The sequence below is a fragment of the Pseudochaenichthys georgianus genome, chromosome 16 (assembly GCF_902827115.2).
Source record: "Pseudochaenichthys georgianus chromosome 16, fPseGeo1.2, whole genome shotgun sequence".
NCBI lineage: Eukaryota > Metazoa > Chordata > Actinopteri > Perciformes > Channichthyidae > Pseudochaenichthys > Pseudochaenichthys georgianus.
The window spans coordinates 37,921,315-37,941,215 of NC_047518.2; the positions used below are offsets into that span (position 1 = coordinate 37,921,315).

Below are 19,901 nucleotides of genomic sequence, written 5' to 3' on the forward strand. Positions count from 1 at the left end.
GCTGGTTGTTTGCTCCAAAGCACCTCCCACTGACCAATCAGGGCGCTGCTTTCAAATGTTGCTGTGTGTGGGACAAGCTGACAAAATCAAGACAAAGGTCGCTTCTGTTGAACACATTTTATAAAATACAACTTTTCATAGTGATAAAAGAACACTTGCACAGGCACGCAAACATCTGAAAGGTACTGTGGACACACATTGTTAAAAATGACTATAAATGTGCAATATTAAGCAAGTCAAGTTACATTCTAAGCAGCCTGGATACAAGACTTAACGTTCACTGTATTTGTTGACCTTCATTTTTTTTGCCATCTCTCAACAGTCATCTAAACAAAAAAGGCCACAATACTTTTTAAATTGACCCTTGAGTTCACCAAGCTTAGCCCAATGTCCGTGATTTATGCAAATATCCATGCAATTTAAAAACAGTCTTCAATGTTAGGTCATGATTGCATGTAGTTTCTGTTGCTGCATGGAGTAACTTCACACGGAGAAATCCAGCTTTTCAGTCACTTTTGTCCTGGTTATTAGGGAGGTGCACAAAACAGCAGCTGGATGAGCAGATAGGCACCCTGTCCAGGAATCAAGCCCCAACAGTGCAAACTTTGACTGTCCTTTAACATGGAGTGTGAGGACGTTATAATTCCGATGCAGTCATTTGCTGCTCTGTCATCCCTTTGGCTAAATCTCCTGAAGTCTCCTTCTGCTGACTTCAGTGTAGCTTAGGGCAGTGAAGTCTCTTTTTCAGGTTAGTTGTGTGGAGGTAGTCGCTAGGTACACCGGACATAATTTACACTAGTAAAATGGAAATACAAGTGTAGATTGAGTCTTTGGTGAATGGGAGGTGCTGCGATTAGGGGTGTGTGGTGTTGTTGCAGGTGAATATCCATAACTGTGGTTGGAAGATGGGGACCCTAAAAGAGAGACAAAGATAACAAATTAAAAACTGTGATTTAAGTTGTACTTGTGCATTTGAGCCTGTGTGCATTTTTCTTACCATTTTCTGTTATATTGCTCCCATGTGATGAGAGGGACACACAGTGTTGATCTTGAACTCTTATTTGGTTGGAGCCTCTCCCTCGTAACACGTCTGTTATCTGCAAAAGATTTATAGTCTCTATAATAAACTTGTTTGAATGACCGAAAGTACGCGTCACAATGATCTCTTAACAAACAACTTGAGTAAACAAGGATATAATATTGTTGGAGAAAACATTGCACCATTCAGGTCTGTCCTCTAGAGGGAAGGATACACACATGTGATGTCCATCTCTTGCTTCATCTTTTTCTTCCTGCTATCTTATCCAGAGCTTAGTCTAGTAGATGTTCAATTGTTTGCATTTGTAATGTCCACTGAAGTAGTGGTGTGATTTTACAAATAATTTGACAGTGTGTAATAAGGCCATCCCAAGGAAGTCCTGTACAGTCAATTAAGTAACCTTTTTGGGGGTTCATTGTTTTCTTGACGCTATTTGAATTATCCTGAAATAGCAAATCACAGTCATAAAAAGGCTAAAACGAATGCCACGGTAAGAATTGAATTTCCGCAAGATCTGTTTTATGTTGCATTCTTTTTCTGTCATCTTCTTGCTCACTTTCTTGTTCTTGGCCACCATCACAGGGGTGTCGTTGTGATAGTTCTTGAGGCTGCTATCAGCTCCGCTCTTCAGAAGCAGCCGCACCGTGTCCACCTGACCTCTGCCACACGCGATGTGCAGGGCTGTGTTCCCACTGTATGACTGGCTGTTGACATCACAGCCACTCTACAAGAGAAAAACAGAACAAGTTGACACATATGTGATTCATATAGAAAGCTAGAGGGAGACGTAGTTAAGCATTGAAAGTGAAACAGATCCATGGATAGGCTTAGATCAGATAGGACAGGGGGAGATTGAGGAAAAAAATGATCTGCTGATGTACATCACATCTGCAGTACACACATTCTGAAGAAATAGCTAAACTTTAAATATTGTTGTTCTAATTCTTTCAAGGCCTTATCTTTAAGTTAGAATAGAATGGGAAACTCATTGTGCACCTTATGAGCCAGAACAAAAAAAAGAGAGTCATCAAATAGAGCTGAGTCACAAACCCTCCCTTTTCCATACCAACACACACACACACACACACACACACACACACACACACACACACACACACACACACACACACACACACACACACACACACACACACACACACACACACACACACACACACACACACACACACACACACACACACACACACACACACACACACACACACACACACACACACACACACACACACACACACACACACACACACACTCATTACCTCAATGAGGAAGTGGACCATGTCTGCGTTATTGCTCTCCACCGCATGCATGAGAGGAGTCTGGCCACTTTTGTTGTCCTGATTAGAGGAAAAAACGAAAAACACCATGGGAAAAATCAGAGGATGCACAGACGGTAAATGTAAAATGTGTGATGTTGTGAAACTTAGTCAGTGCTGAGTAGGGGCAGCACAGGGACTGACCATCGCATTGATGTCAGCGCCTGCATCCAGCAGCATTTTGGCCAAATGTGTATGGCCACGCAGCACCGCCAGATGGAGAGGGCTCAAACCTGAGAACAGGGACGAAGCAGAACATATGAGCAAATGCAGATAAACACACCTAACACATAAACAAATCAAGGTGAATGCATGTACAATCTCCAGCATGGACCTGCACATACCTCCACACATTCTCCATACATTCTTAGAAACATAGGCAGGATTAGCACAGACTATTAAAGAGTGTAGAAGTACAGCATTAGAAAAAGGATTGTAGCATTTTAAAGCGATACAAAAGATGACAGAGTGTGCAAGATGCTAGGGAATTTCATCTCATGGAAGGGCTTTACCAGCTACGAGAAGCAATATAACTAAATGATGATTTTAATGACTAGCAAGAGCATCTCAAACTCGATCGTGTAGCACCCAGTGGAGAGACCAGAGAATTGGTGTGATATGTTCACATTTCTTAATTTTTTTAAGGAATACTTAATCCACAAACTACCATTGATATATCAAATACTCACCCTTGTTACTTTTTTTAACTTTGAATTTGTGGAGAACGTTTGCATGTGTTCAGGAAGTAGTGAGCATACATTACAGTGAACTAGCTGTGAACAAGTTTGTAAAGGGATGTTTTGCTGTAGTTTTACTGTTGTTAAACATGGCCTATATTTACTTCAATGCATCAAGACTTTCTCTGTTTTTTACCTTCACTTTGGAAATATGCAAGAGAAGCCAAGTTTTTCTTCGAGAAATCAAGGTAACCCCCAGTGAGAAATTCACAAGCAAATGATAATCTTTTGGGGTGAATGATTCCTTGAGAAGTCTTTATGCAGTGTGTTTAAACCTTCAGCACACAAAAGTTGAATATATAATGTCTGTTCATGTCATCTCAGATTTGATGCTATCAAATGTATAGTAGGTGTTGTTATTCTGCTGAAGTGTCTTTCATGTTATTAGATCTAACTATTTATACAGCTTCACTTAAACCCAAAGAGGAACCTGTGTTTATTTTCGGGGCTTTCTCCTATACCCAGATTGTTACTTTCTCACTAAAAATGTGTCCTGTGCTTTGAGATCACAGGCTGTGAAGATTCGGCAGTGTGACACAGACCACAGAGAAAGGACATGTCTCTGCTCTCTCCACCCACACGCCCAAAAACAACGAACCATATCCTGAAGAAGGGTTCACATTTGTGAATCATACCCCCCCAACAAATTGTAAGTTAGTCTATGTTGTTGTTCACTTATTTGAGCAAGTTTCTGCTAGGACATGTTTTGCAAATTATGCTTTATCAAAGTGTCTAAAATAGATGTGAATGTAAGAGCACTTTTGTCAAGAACAACTTCAACACAATGCAGACCCTGGAGCTTCTTCTGCAGACAACTTACCCTCATAGTTTCTCAACTCTAGGCATGTGGAGGATGAGGGGTGAGAGAGCACCACAGACAGACAGTCACGCTGGTCATATTCGCAGCAGAGGTGGAGTGCTGTTTGGCCGTTACGGTCCAAGGCAGAAGGGTCGGCCCCCTCCCTCACCAGAGCATCCACCATGTTCGCCTGCTGGGTGATCACTGCCAGATGAAGAGGAGTCTGATGGGGGGATGGCAGGAAAAAAATACAATTTAGATAAACCAGTGTATTCATATCCATAACGACAAAAGGCAATATACTGTCGCCTAAAATAGTTTTAATCTTTCACACAGCAGCACAGTACACAGCATTCAGAGAGTATGAACCTCGCACAAATGGTGCACAATGCCCCTACTATCCTTTAAGACATACAGTAGCCTATCTCTTTGAATATGAGATGAACATATGTCTTGTCCTGTATAGTTATTTCTAAACAATAATCTATTTTAGAGTCATTGTTCCGATCAAAGATGCTCATCTAATAGTGGAAATCCCAGATCCTCTTTTCCACCAAATGTAATTATGTCGCCCCTCCCCAAAAGCCTTTCTGTTGACAATCTCCAAATTGCAAATCCATTGAAGGAATTCAAGCTTGACATTTTTGGGAAATACACATTTATCTTTGGTGGAAAGCTAAAATATATGACTATATAGTGGATGAATCTGAAAAAAGAGTCAGGAGACAGTTAGCTTTGCTTAGCGCATAGAACTGAAGAGAGGGCTGCAGTTCTAGCTAGCTAGCCTCTGTCTCAAAATAACAAAATGTGCCTGCCAGCACCACTAGAGCTCACTAAATAACACATTTAATATGTACTAAAACATTTAAGTGTAACTTGCCCTTTTACAGGGTTATATGTTGCAGGTTTTTGTCTCTGCTAAATGGACTATATAGCTGTACCCACTGATTTAAATGTGTATGCTAAGCTCAACTAAAGCAGCATAAGGTTATAGCTGCATAATTACCACTTAGACATGCAAGTGGTATGATGTCCTCTAACTCTCAGCAAGAAACTGACTAGCCATGTTACCCAAATGACTATTATTATTTAACTTTTGGAGATTTTCTGCTGCCAGAAAAGCAGCAATGAATACAAAAACCTAACAAACAACACCTTCTTGTGAGGTTGGAGGAAGCATGTTATTATTTCTAGTAAAGGCCTCCTTTCATCTGCAACCTGTTCTACAGCGTAAAGGTCAGAGACACAATAGCAGCTATGCCCGTAAGGAAGGGCCAACGCCCGGTGTAAATAAACAAAGAACCATTTCTGGTAAGATTATGCACCTATGCCCAAATATACACAAACACACCATTACATGCACACACACACAATGGCAATATAGTTGTCAGCAATCAAATCAAAGTCCAAAAAAAGCTGACTGACAGATGAGACCTTTGCACCGAATATCACAGAGCACACAACGAAAACAACAACCTTAGCATGGGACTTTGTGAGTAATCAAAATGAGGGGGAACCTGTTGTGAGAGACAAACAGCCTGCAAGAACAGGACAATAAACAATTGCTCAGAGTTCACCAGGTATTTGCCTGGCTGAAACTACTGCTTGCTCAATAAATTAACTTGTGCAATCTAGGATGTTTCTTTGGGTGAGGTCAGCATGTATCATCCTGTTGATAAGTATGTTAACTCTGTCCAGGGCACTGAAAACCTCCTGTCTAAATTAAGCAATGCAACAGCTCAGTCATAAAGGGAAGTCTTTTTTAACCTGGACTTTTTAGCTACCATTTAAGTTACACAATAAACACTGCAATCAGGAACAGATCGTTTCTCCAAGTTTCACTTTTGTTGTACTGTTACTGTACATGTGTGAATGTTGGGGTTTGTTCCAGTAAAGGCTATTAAAAAAAGCAGTGTAGCAGTGGGAAAGCGACTTTGTGGAAATCCTCAAATGTGTCAATGCCAGTGTTCCTCCATTATGCTCCTGTTTCCCTGAATCCTATGACTCACACAAAACGCAACAAAACAGAAACACACACAAAACATCTTCTTCTGTAAAATGTTTAACATCCAGTATGAACATTGTGAAAATCAGCCATACTATATTTTGACCTCACACAGTACTAATGACACTTGTATGGAAGAGTTCTTGTGAATCATTTCCAGAATTAAAGAAATACATTCCACACACCTATAAGGCCTTAAAAACACACCTATCATAGTTGGCAGAGTATAATTCTGGCTTCCTGTAAAGGATTTCAGAGTGACTAAAACAAAAATCCAACAAAGATAAGGGGAAAGGAATGAGGGGGGCAAGAGCGGAGAGACGGAGGAATGAGGAAGAAACGGAAGCGGCAGAGGGGAGTCCGGGGGAAAGACAGGATAAGAAGGGAAAAACCCTTCTCTTTCCCTTGGGTTTGTCCTTGCACACTTGCATTCCTGCAAAATGAGCGGATAAACATGAAGGAGGTTAGAAGATGACAGGAGGCTTCTCGGCTTGAAGAACAGCCTCGGGCTATAGGCTGTGCCAAACACAAAGAAATATGCGAGGCAAAACTAAGAGACACTACAGCAAGGCCTGTTGCACAAATTAACATTACACGCTTTTACGTCAGTGTTGTTGTCGGTTGTACTGATAGCATCAGTCAGTTCATCAGTTATGGTTACAAACCCTAAATTCTCATTAGATGCATGTAGAAAAAGGATAAAGGTTACAGATAGAGATAGCGCGCGTGAGAGAGAGAGAGAGGCACGCGCAGTAAGGGAAAGTCCCTGTAAACTACCCTCTGAACCAAGGTATGTTGAGAAACAGCCCGAAGCAAAAGCAGAGGGGAGTGTCATGTGACTTCTCGGAACGAGGATACTAAAGCACACACAAAAACACACTCAGATGTCTCGTTTGTGCACACTCTCATGCACACAAAAATGGCATGTTGCCAGCATGCACATAAACAAAAAAGTGTCACTTGAACTAAACAATTCAACAGTACAGTGAATGCGACCATTTACAGGCATGTATTTAATGAGGTGATTTTTGATGCATTGCAGAAGTAACACATGCACTTTAGTGGATGTCTTAAATCTAAAGCACAAGTCCATCAGTGCATGTATAAGTGTGGGTGGCCCCTGTGGACTCAGACCCTAAACCCCACTAATGTCAGTGCACCATCAGCTGTTGGATCAGCAGCAACAAGTTGACTACTATAGCATGTGTTATTGCACAGCCATACTGATTTCATGAGCAGTGTGGGAGTATCAAACAGCTGTCTCTACCATAATGTAGTGAAAGCCAAATCAAGTTCTGATATCTTGCAATATTGTTCGGTTACAGTACTGATAGTAACACTCAGTCAAAAAGTTCCATATGTAAAACCACAGGAACTCAGGATTTGTCATCAACATTGGAAAAGCTGTGTTTTATTATGTTTGTCTTTGGGAAGTTGGGCCAATGCCAGAAAATGTTATCGCGTCCGTCTGGTAAACTTTATGTTTTATAAAGTAAAAGGTTCCCTTTTGAAGTGTTGCCTTTATGCCTGGTAACCACACAATCTGGTAGGCAAATGAGTGTGATGGGACCTGTGCCTGAAAATCTCCCTTTTTGGGTATAATTGCATGGGGCATATTATGTGTGAATGTGTGAAAAGAGAGTTTTTTGTGTGTGTGTGTGTGTGTGTGTGTGTGTGTGTGTGTGTGTCGTGTGCATTCATTTCACATACAGGGTAGAGACAGGATATCACAAAACCTATGCTGTCAAGCCTCAGCGATGAGGAAAGACAACAACCGCTGATAGCACCAGCATTATTTCTGGTAACACAGCGTGTGGTGTGAAACTCCAGCCTTGAGAACTAAAGCTCTGCGTGGCTCAGGTGCTTTCTCTGCTGAAGGATGAAAAGGATAAAGCTGGCAGAATACAGAGCAGGAGGCAGAGGAAGTGTGTGTGAGGGGGGGGGTGTGTTTTCTTAAGGCCTTTGGTTGGGACAGCCCTGGATTGGGAAACATTTAAAGATAATTCCCTGTCCACATTCCAGTTCAGTTCACTGTAGTTTATCTATTTTGTTGAGGTTATATTAGGCAAGGAGGGTACAGTCACTTTTTTATAAGAAAGACTGATCACCTCAGTTCATTGAGTCTGTATGTGTATTAATATAAAAGTATAAATAGAATTTCCCTGAACAAAGAGTGTAAGAGTGTAATAATCTTTATCTGTAAGAAAACAAGGAAATTATGTCCAGAGATATCACGTCGTTTTACCAGCCAGGACAAGGTTTGTCATTTGAGTGCAGGGTTCATGAGAGTTCATAGGAGTCACACTTTGCTCTGTCCTATCCTTTTGGCAACGTACTAAACCCCAGAAATCACTCACTTTAGGGAAAGCCCACACTTACAAAACCATAAGCAAAATAAAAGTAAACATTGGAAAACACATTCAGTCCTCCCCAGCATGTGCATGTCTTTGGCTTTTGGCAAGTGCAGGTGAAGACACCAGGAAGGGTGAATTCCACTGTCATCAGCCTACTGACTGTAGGAGCATGCGATAATATGGTGCCGTGCAAGGAGGAAACCAAGGCACTTCCTCTTTCTTTTCCATGTTACTGTTATCAGAAGGGTGAGGCAGCAGGGGAATGTGTTGTACATGCCGTGGTTGTCGGGGCAGAAAACCCCAACACATTTAAGTCTTTCTATCATCATTTTATACTAACTGACGCTGATACCTCTCATAAAACTCATAAAGCTGATACAGTAAAACAATCTTCCAGTGGATTGAAAGAACGTAAAAGGAACCGTGCATGTATGTGTGTATTTAAAGATAATTAGTTTTACCTGACGGAGGTTGTTGTAAACATCAAGGCCTCTGCGAGCCAACTGCAGGAGTTTGATCAGTTTGCAGACGATGGCCATCTCCTCATGCACCACCGCTATGTGGAGAGCTCTGTATTGAATACAAAAAAACAAAGAATTTTACACTGAGAGTTAAAAGAGAAGTGTAGCAAAAAGATCTCAAGGGATATTTAATTGAGTCTGAGGCTTTCATGACATTGTGACCAACTACCATTAGGAGTTAATAAGAATAAGCATTCCGCTTTAAGCATGAATTCATTAATGAATAGGAGAAGAAAACTCACTGATTCTTTCAAAGCCTTCAAATATGATGGATTGTTGATATTTTTGTCATCAGAAGTAGCAAATAAACTTCTTTCAAATATTTTTATTGAGAAGAAGCATACAAGTGTAAGCAATAGTATATACTTCTTTGGAGTGGAAATCATACTTCCCTTTTTCAACATAGAAGACAAACAGAACAGCCAACAAGAAATAATAAAGAAAAAACGTAGCATAAAAGGACTACCATGATGAATGACATACATAGTCATAGTGGGAAAGAACATACAAAATAGTATACATAATATAAATAAATAAATACACTTAAAGGGTAGTAGCAAATAAACTTGATCACTTGATCTGAAGTATCCCACTGACAGTTGTACCGAGGAGCTTGACAGATGTGCAGCAGTCATTTCTCACACTCCCTTTATCACACGCTTATCAAGGCTAAAGGGGAAACCACTATCTGTAGTTTCTATGTGAAGCCAAAAAGAACAAATGTAGGCTAAAGTTTAGGACAGGGAAAGGAAAGGGGATGGCATATACTGTAGACTGTAGAGTGTAGAAGTTCTCACATTTTTCTTTTTATGCTTTCAGAAGAAGCAGCTTCCAGTAAGAGGCGGACTGGTTTTATGTCACTTCCTGTTATCAGCAAACAATGGCAGCACTCTGTGTCTTGCTCTGTGTGATGTGAATTCAGCCATTCATCTGTTTGGTTTCTGACTGGGGCTTTCTGTAGGTTAGCTTAATCCAAAGGGTAAATAAAATTCACTCAAAAAGTACAATCCTGCCACGGGAAACAGGAATGCTTCTTGGAAAGTCAAAAGTACAATTTCATAGAGTTTGAGTTAAAAGAAAAGTCACAATTACAAAATCACTTGCCACACTTCCTCTCAAGTGATGTTTCCCAAAGACATTGAGCCACTAACATTGAGAATGTCTTGCCATTGATGACATATATATATATATATTTATGAATTCCTTATACTATTTAAGTTTAACAATAGATTCTACATTTGCACGCAACAACTACACTTTTATCTTCACATTTCATCAAAAACAGGTGTGTGGTTCAAGGAGCTAGCTAGCTACTTATTACAGCATTTTGCAACTCTAATCACGTCTTCTAACTACAAACAGCTATGATAAGATATGTAATCGCAATGAAAACATTTAAATTATTTGAAAACTTGAGGCAGGAAAGTATAAACAGAACAATGCCTGTGGTCTTTTGAACTGAAGGATCATCATGTGCCAAACCAATTTACCATATTAAAAATAAGTGCTCTGGATAAACTAAGTGTGCATCTGTAGATACATGCAAAAATGCATTCCCATGAGCCAGATCGGACATCAGCTCTTAAACATATATTTCCTGCACCTTGGAACTTCATCCGCAATAAACAATCAGATGATTCGAACCTGACATCAGAGCAAACAGTAAGAAAAGCAGAACTGAACGTTGGATCGGGAGTGTGCTGGGTCTTTCTTCAGCCTGTCCCTGTTCCTGTAACTGAGCTCAGCATATAAAAACAATCTGTATGAACAAATAACTATTTAACATATTTACTGTCAGCACATTGGCTTTATGAAATCCCCTGCAGCTTCACAGCACAATATAACAGTGATTGGAGGCAAAATTCATGCTATATCTTTACAGATAAACTAATTCATCTAAGCATTGAACTAAACGACTGTACATATAAATGCCTTCATATAGGGGTGTCCACACTCTGGCCCGGGGGCCAAATGCGGACCGTGACCCATTTTAAACTTGTGCTTGTCATATATTGTACTAATTCAATATATATGTAAACATATATATCACAGTATTCATTTGTTAATATGTCCACTTTTCAAATAAATTAAATAAATTCAAGTTAGAAACATTTTCAAACAAATCTTAGTTGATAAAAAAGCCCAATAACTTAATTACATAACAAGCTTGAAATACCCTTTCTATTTCCTGTTTTTATAAGCATTCTGAAGCTTCTGTTTTAAGGAGTGAGCTGCCAACTAAATAAATGAAACCCTACAGAGAGCTGCGATGTAGGCTGTTGTGTTTCTTAAAGCATGTTCAAGTATCAAGCTTAATTTAACTACATTTGATTGATTTTGCTGACTTATGACTTAACTGATAAGGCAATAAACCTCTCCTAGTGAGAGGCCCAGACCTTCGTATATTTTCCTGTATGTGGCCCTCGAAGTTTGGACACCCCTGGCCTAAAGTGATACTGAGTCTCTTGTTATTCTCTTTTATCTGCATCCATCTCTCTCTTTTCTCTTTAGATGAAACCGTACTGTTTCTAGTTCCTGGAAGTGGGGCAGACCACAGCCCCAGTTAACCTCAGGCACAGTGTCACTGACGCAGACAGGAGTCCCAAGCCTGCCGCACTAACAGTGACAGTCCCTGTGTAACTGTGTCTGTGTGAATGTGTGTGAGAAACACAAAGAAGAAAAGAAACTGCTATAAAAAAGAAAAGACGGCGTGGTGCTGTATCCTGTTTGGCAGGGAGGGTGAGGACTTAGCTAACCTGAATGATCCGACTGAAGCCAAACATGCGGTCTCTGGACCAGCTGAGCAATGAGGTGATGTCTCAGTTTGTGTGAATAGTAAAAAAAACAAAAACAAGATGCATCACAGTCCAGTTAAAGGGGCCCTATTAGGCTCAATTACAGGTTCAAATGTGTATGTAGTGTCTCTACTGTGACATGTCTCCATGCTTTAATGTTCAAAAAGGTCTTTATATCTCTCATACTGCCTGTGCTGCAGCACCTCTTTTCACCCTCTGTCTGAGCCGCTTGCCAATAGAAGCGTGAGGGTTACATAGTGATGTCATTATGTTACAGAAGTAAACAAAGGAGTCAAATCGAGGCTTTCCAGGCAGGGGGGGTATGTGTGGGAACTTTGTGATTTTTGCCTTTGCAGACCATTTACATGCACACAAACCTATACAACACACAAAAGGAAAGTGAAAACTCAGAAAAACATAATGGGACCTCTTTAACCAGGAATGATGCGCCCGTCACACAGAATGAGTACTTCCAGATGTTGTGGGTGAAACAAGCAGTTTTTTTCTTTTCTTTAGAGCATGTCCACATGTTTCATTAGGGTAACATCTAATCCAAAGTCAAAAGTCACCAAAGTGCATTTGACAGCAATGCACACAGTTTAATCTTGAGTCAGTTAATGGAGGTGCGAGCTTCTTATTTGAATGCAATTAGTTTTGATGAGGTGAGGCTAAATGCTTGCATGATAGAGGATTTTTGAAAAATAATCGGTGCAAATCCCCAGAAAACTTGCAAATGTAGTTCAAAACAATGCACACACAGGAAAAGCGCTGTGGACCCAGGTCACCTTATTTACACCACAGACAGACAGTCTTTTTTCTACATTGTTGCTGTAGTGTAAGAAATACATTTGTGACTTAGTACATAAACATTTGTACACAGTGATCAGGAATACACCCCCTTGGTCCAGACATCCCATCCTCACATCACATCGCAACAATTCACATGACATTTTGCACAGATAGCCAAGCTGCCCATAGAAAGAATCCTAAACACTATTGTGGTCTCCTGAATCTTCCTCCGACTCAGTGAGGTACACATTTGTTTTTTTGGTAAAACGTTCAAAATCTCCTAAGAATCCCCTGACTTTTGATTGTGACACTTTTAAATTCAATACTTTGTTCTGTCCAAATAACTGCATTTCCATAATCCTGAATTGTACTTTACCTTTAGTGTTTGTTAGCAAATGTTACAATGCTAACACGTTACACTAAGATGGGGAACATGTTAGTGTAAACATGTCCCGTTTAACATTCAATCAATCAATCAATCAATCAATCAATCAATCAATCAATCAATCAATCAATCAATCAATCAATCAATCAATGTTTATTTATATAGCCCAATATCACAAATGTTACATTTGTCTCAGTGGTCTTCACAGTTTATACAGAATATCAGTATGAAAATACGACACCCTCTGTCCTTAGACCCTCACATCGTACAAGGAAAAACTTCCGGAGAAAACCCACAGTTTAAAGGGGAACATGGGAGAAACCTCAGGGAGAGCAACAGAGGAGGGATCCCTCTCCCAGGACGGACAGACGTGCAATAGATGCCGTGTGTAAATTGAAAAGATAATACATTTGCAACATAGTCCAAATGTTTGGAAATGCATGTTAGCGCTTTAATTGTGAGCATGTTGCAGTACTGATGTTTGCATTTTGAAACAAAGCATGTGTATAGCCTCACAGAAGCATTGATGTGGTTTCGGACTTTTAATATTCTTTTATGTGTGTTTCACTCATTTCATATTGACACAAATATTGACACATGTTTCAGGGAATGTGAGGAAATATAGTAAAGAAAAAGATCAAAGTATCGGGTCTAATCTGCAAGTAAGATAACCACCCAGTAAAGGTTTTGATGTGAAATGTTCAGTAATCAAGTATTGCCAAACTCTGCATATATTGTTGACTTGTGCAGGCAAATGCACTGAATTACTGGAAGCATGTAGGAATTCATTTGAAGGAGCTACAAGACAATCAACACGTCTGCACTTCTCACGTACAAATGATAGTGTGGATAAGCAAATGACACATAAAAGACACAGAGAGAGAGAGAAAGAGAGAGAGATGAAGCTGATAGAAAGAAAGCGGTAAATGAGGAAGTGGGTAACGGATGTTTGGGTTTTTTGAGTCCATTCATTTAAAAACACAGAGAAGAAAAGAGAGAAAGACACCTGAGAATAACCGCGATCATGTTTAAAAAACTGAGCACTCACTTGGTTTTCCCGAAACGAAGGGGCTCAAAGGCGCTTTGACGTAAGAGAGGCTCAGGCTCAGTGTCACTCACATTATGCATAAATCATGCACGCACACACACACAACCGGTGTGAAAAGTACAGGGGGGCTGAGAATGTGTCTTTCTGCAGAATTCACACAAGGTTTAAAACAACCACAAAGCAACACACAGGTACTACAGCTAAAGTCTCAACTTCCATAGTAAGGGGTCACGAAACGACTCTTTTCTAAGGCTTTGCTGCATTAGATCACTAGTACTATGATAAAATCAGTTGTTCATTTCGGTTATGTGTTTGTACTGCACATTTTGATAATATACTTGTAAGATGCTCTGGAGAGGGGTGTCAACAATTCCTTGTAATCGCATAACATATGAAGGTGATAAAAACAGGTTTTAGAGTACCAGAATTAAAATGCCACAATAACACGTTTACATTAACAGATCATTTCTAAGTGGCAAGAATACAAATGTAAATGTACTTCTTATCATTGCTGATGTGACAATCAGCATACATGGCATTCTTCTCATATTCCACGCCACAATTTGTTAAAAGAGTATGTATCATAGTTATTATGAGTCTCTGAAGATAGGATGGGACAATAAGAAGCTGTGACATGTGTCACGGGATTTCTGCCTCATGTTGGTCATCACGAGTTTGTTTCAAATGGATGCAAATGATCCCGATTCAAACCGCAACATTTAATTCTTGGACATGCTATGTTTTCGGTCATATGACTCTGTTTTTGAACTCTAATGAGTGACATCTAAGTAAGTGTGTGGGTGTTGAAAACTTTAGACAAAGTAAAGTAACCATGCGTTAAAAGTTTCATATTTGCATTCACGTGGTCTTAAAAACTCCTCGTGTCCTGAGTACAGTATACTTATTTCCAACCCACACATTGTTCAACACACACACACACACACACACACACACACACACACACACACACACACACACACACACACACACACACACACACACACACACACACACACACACACACACACACACACACACACACACACACACACACACACACACACACACACACACACACACACACACACACACACACACACACACACACACACACACACACATTCACACATAATGCATGTATATGTGTTAAAGCAGCTAAGACTCTAAAGCTATAGTTTCTCTGTTAGGGTGTTGGATTATTTGCCACATTGCAAATCATTCTTCACCTCCACTAAACAAGTTTCCCTGGCAGGAAGTGAAACAACAGTAAAGAATCTGGTCGGATTATGGAGGGGGGTACTGACTGTACTTGTTTGATATGCAGAACCAGGTGAGTCACAGAGAGAGTAAAAAATAAACTCAGATGATATCACAGACTTCGCACAAACCACATCCAGGTTGCGCAACGCCAAAAGTTTTGTTTATGAGGTCAGACTTGTTGAGACTGGCCTTGTTTGGGTATAGCCCACTGAATCACTTGAACCGACTTGTTTTTTGCGAGACTGTTATAATTTCACTTTTAGTCAAACCTTCCTATTGAGAGAAGATGGCTGAAGTACAGGTGTCAAGACACAGACCTGCAGTTTGTTATTGGCTGGTAAGGAGTCGTGATGCAGACTAAAGTGTCACAGTACTTCTTATGCAAGACATTTTAACATGTCACCATACTAAACCTTAAGGCGTCAAACATTTAAATTAATGATGCATGAATTACATTTAGCTTCATAAAAATGTGCATGCTAGCTTACTTTCAAACTGAGATGGCCTACTGGGATATATGAATTTCAAACACAGTGGTTGAAATGCTGCTTTGGAAAAGGCCTTTGGTGCATGCTAAGGCAAAAATAAGAAGCCAGTTCTAAAGACAGATAAAGCAGATACATGAATCAGCTGTTTTGTGTGAATATGTGAAGTGAAATAATAAAATAAAAGCTTAAATACTGACCTCTTTCGTTTTATATTATCTGCAAGTTTAAATGTTAAGATCTGTTAACTGCATATGTCTTGCTATTCGCCACCACATGCCATTTTAAGGTATTACAAAAAATATATTCTTGTGACCATATTGGGCATAGACAGAATGCAGTTTTACACTGACTTGAAAAACATACTTGAAAAAAAATCATTCTTTTTAGACCACTAATTGTCCTTTCTGAGGAACATTTAACTATTTCGAGAATTTGAGAGTGACTCAAATTCAGTCACTCTCTTGGGACTGACGAGTTACCAGTTCCAAGAAGAAGTAAGGAAGGTTGCGCATATAAACTTGTTTTTTATAAAACTATTATCAGGCTCTTTATGTACAGAAGTCACTATGGTTTAAACTATTGGTCTCTATGGGTCTCTAAAGAAAATCACAGTGAATGATCTCAATCTGCTGTAAAATCCATGAGTATTTCTGACTGTTGTAAGATCTCAGATTTGAGAATTGTTTCATGTTTGCACTGTCAACATTGCCGCCTGATTAAAAAGTGCAGATTATTAAATAATGCACAATGTGTTTGAGACTTGGATATGTGACATTACTTCGAACTTCAAAGCCATATGAAATACATACGTGTCTCCATCTTCATCTTGACGTGTAGCCACAGCAATAGTCTGCAGGTGTTCTGCTTGGTGGGCCAGAAGGTGGGTGGGCTCAGGAACAGACGGCAAACAGAACACTGGGTATGCACCTGAACAGGAAGGAGACAGAAAGAGAGACATAGAAGGTAGGAGGCAGAGAGGGCAAAGAAAAAAGATAAAAATAAATATTGATTTCAAAGGGCAGTGTTGGCACACTTTTTTTGTAATAAGGAAGTGTGCAGCTGTGCATGTAGGTGTGTGTGTGTGCATAGTATTTAATTATGAGTTGACCCAGTGAGCTACTTTATCAGTGCAGGAAAGCAGCAGCAAAAAAGCTGACTGGACATTTTCTCGTTGATTCAGCATCAGCTGCTGCATCAACCCTGCTATCTTTCTTCTTCCACCTGAGACTCACTAGTGACCGAAAAAGTATTGAAGAAGGAGAGTGTGTGCTGCTACTGCTACCTAAAATAGCTTCATTAATTTTATAAACAAAATACATCTTCATAGAGAGCCCCCCTGCAGGTTGTGCCATGCTCTCTCTCTGCCTTGGGATGCTTAGGCCTACTTGTGTCTCCAAATTAGTCTCACCATTCAACACACCGATCTAATTTTAGTCATCAAAATAAAGGTTTCCTTTGAAATATACATATGAGAACTTTATAGAAGTTACATAAAACGTTGTGTAACATAGACCAGAAATTATACTTTGTTGGTTACTTGGGCTAAGAATAACTTGTGCAATAACACAGAACGTTTTAATCGTAAACTGTAAATGGTTTTAATAAGTGAAAAGTAGACTGAATGTTTGACGGTAACGCTTACCGTAATCAAACTGGTGCCAAATGCGGATGGGATATCCATCTGGACTCAGTCCTGCCTCTGTGAACCGCCTGGGAGTCACTGGTGTGGCACAGACTCTGCTCTCATCCGCAGATATCTCCAAACGTCCGGTCAAACTATCTCGTAATGTGAGCTCTGTGTTCCCTGCAGGGGGGACGCGGTCCTCTTCCTCTGGGGGAGCCGGGGACTGCCTCTGGGGCTCCGGCTCCACGACAAACTGGCGTTTCCGAAAAGGAAGCGAAGAGGAGGATGTGTCCGTTTTTCGTTTGCGAGCAAGACCGGTGTCATTTATCTGCAAACTGTCCGTCCCTGTGCACGCGGGGGGTGCGGGCGAGCCACCTGTCCCGCGAGCGTCCCTCGCGCCGCTGCTGCAGTCCGGAGTCCTGGCCGCTGCACGCTCCCGGGTGGTGGTGCGCAGATCCAGCGGCGCGGTGGCGACCGACTGGTGGTCCCCGTTCATGGTCATGATCCTCGGCATCAACCGCGGGCGAGGCGCTCAGGTCCCGGAGAAGTCTCAGGTGTGTAGGCGTGAAGAAAACTTCGTTCAGTGACACTTTGGTGGGATCAGTCCATTCAGAGTGGCCAGTCTTCCCATCAATCAAATGCGCGTTCCCTTCTCTCTACTGTTTTATCTGATACGCGTTCAAAGCAATTGATTTCTTCCTGCAAATGTGTTTTCGAAGATGCGACAATAGAAGTGTGGTGTAGATGTGGTGTCCCAGCTACCCTTAAGAAAGGACTGCAGGTACAGTGCAGTTCCGCCCGCGCTCATCTGCTTTAAGCCTAATGAACGTAATCACAGCGACAGGGTGCTTTCCCTTATAAACCGAAACAAAGCGGTTGTTGTAAAATATACTGAGTGGAGAGGGAAAGAGAAAACACTTAGTTGAAATCATAATACATTCTGCATTTGCCACGTCTTCGACAGCTGTCTGTTTTGCATGCAAGTTCAAAACATTATACTGAATGTCTCAAGAAGTTCAAGGATCGAGGCTCTTCACGGTTCAGGTGCTTTGGCCAGTCGCTGTGTGAAGTGTGTTTGCATTAACCGCATCTCCATTCACTACATTTAGTTGATTCCCTGCCATTGTTAACAAGCACCTTGATGCAGTTGACAGTTGTAAATGCTCACAATGTACACTTATTGTGTACTTCTATGTTCTTTGTTGTCAATTGTTCAGTCATGTTAATATAAGCTATAATTTAAAATGTCAAAATGCAGACTTTTCTTTTTGCAAAAAGGAGGATCAGTGACCAATGACCATACAGTTTAAGGAGATGGAGAAATAGGTATATATATATTTAAAGGGTTCACTGGTTATAAACCGTATTTCTTTCCTTTATTGCAACATCACTGTTCCACCTTGTTGATGATAATGGAACCTATTGACCTTAACAACATGGAATCTGCAGAATATTTTTGATGTATTCTTGTCGGATTAATGCCAAAATAGTGAATGAGTAACTCAAAAGGAATGGCTTTGAATGTTTAACTTGTAATGATGACATGGCAGGGATATTCATGTGTTTTTTGTTCATTTTGTATTGCCTCAATTCACCAGACAATGTTGATTTTCACACTTCAGTCTCATTGCATTATAGAGCAGACAGTATTGTCTCAGTTGTGGTACATTACAGCTGATTTTACTCTTCTAATTGACAGTTTAGTAATAATGCAAATGTTTATTTTCTTGCAAACATGTGAACTCAACATTTTGTAAATGAACAGCACACGAAGGCTCAAGTTTTCCTTATTTTTAATTCATTTTGAGGATGCAGATTTGACAAGCTTCAGTCATGGATGCATATTGCCATTTGTGGCCTCAGGTTGGTCATGTTACTTGTATTTAGACAATAAGTGAATCCTGCGTCCCCAAAAGCAGGTATAAGGATAACAAAGGGGGAATTCACAAAGAAGATGTCCTCTAACTGACTATAGTTGATGCCATAACTGCTGCCCTGCCTGTGCGTGTCCCCAAACATGCACATAAACCCACACATCACACCTCATCTCTTTGATTTTAATCTTATCCTACCCCACCCTCAGACGAGGGTCTTATTACCAGGGTCAATTTGGGACTTTCCTCTTTCCACTGAAGTGTGGAGCTGGCAACGGAAAGTCAAACTTGATGTTTAAATTCCCTAAAACACCCTGACACTACATACACATGCTCTGCAGCTGTCAAAGCACTCAACCATTGTGGTATCTAATTGCAAAAGGTATTATTTATGAAAAACAAAGGCCCGCCTCTTTAACGGCCATGCAGTCTCACCCTGAACACACACTATCAGAACGTATTGCTTAATGAATGATACATTAGCTGGGCTTAATGGTCTGCAAGCACACACCCATAGAAAGAGAAAATACATTTATCTTTATTATTTAAGGGTTCAGTTTGCTGAGACTCAGCAGCAGGATGAATGCAGAGAGGAGTCCTTAGTGCCACCTACCATGAGATAACATGAGGCCCCCTTGTGGCTGGAGAGCAGAGGTGCAAGAAGGCCTGAAACTCAGCATTTAGAAATGAACCTACATTTGAACGATTTATTTAGAATATCTACCAAGATCTTCTGTTAACCCTTAGATGCACCAGTGACTGGACCCTACTCTTCCATAAGTGGGTCTAAAAGGACCCGTGTTAGAATAATATGTGTTTTATGCCATTTTTGTTATTTTGGTTAAGAAA

General features: G+C 40.4%; 2 protein-coding genes across 2 annotated transcripts in view; one reads left to right on the forward strand and one right to left on the reverse strand.

The window, feature by feature from the left end:
- Positions 1-102: 102 nt before the first annotated feature.
- bcl3 (BCL3 transcription coactivator) lies at positions 103-18,420 on the reverse strand. The gene is made up of 9 exons (XM_034101917.1): positions 17,197-18,420; positions 16,364-16,481; positions 8,730-8,838; positions 3,931-4,132; positions 2,518-2,606; positions 2,317-2,394; positions 1,596-1,763; positions 998-1,097; positions 103-914 (listed from the first exon to the last, which is right to left on the reverse strand). Exons 1-9 carry the CDS (start codon positions 17,690-17,692, stop codon positions 796-798), a joined length of 1,479 nt encoding a protein of 492 aa, XP_033957808.1. The 5' UTR covers positions 17,693-18,420; the 3' UTR covers positions 103-795.
- The window catches only part of cblc (Cbl proto-oncogene C, E3 ubiquitin protein ligase), a 33,369-nt gene continuing 31,110 nt past the window's right edge, over positions 17,643-19,901 (forward strand). The window contains exon 1 of the mRNA XM_034101909.2: positions 17,643-17,732. The gene's annotated coding sequence lies outside the window, so the exon portion shown is untranslated. The remainder of the gene's footprint in view (positions 17,733-19,901) is intronic.

Bases quoted from the DNA above. Each gene is read 5' to 3' on its own strand.
- bcl3 (XM_034101917.1), bottom strand. From the start codon at position 17,692: ATGCCGAGGATCATGACCATGAACGGGGACCACCAGTCGGTCGCCACC. The intron at 4,133-8,729 runs GTAAAACTAATT...TCCCCCCATCAG, and splicing joins TTTACAACAACCTCCGTCAG to ACTCCTCTTCATCTGGCAGT. The intron at 2,607-3,930 runs GTAAGTTGTCTG...CCCTGTTCTCAG, and splicing joins AGAGTTGAGAAACTATGAGG to GTTTGAGCCCTCTCCATCTG.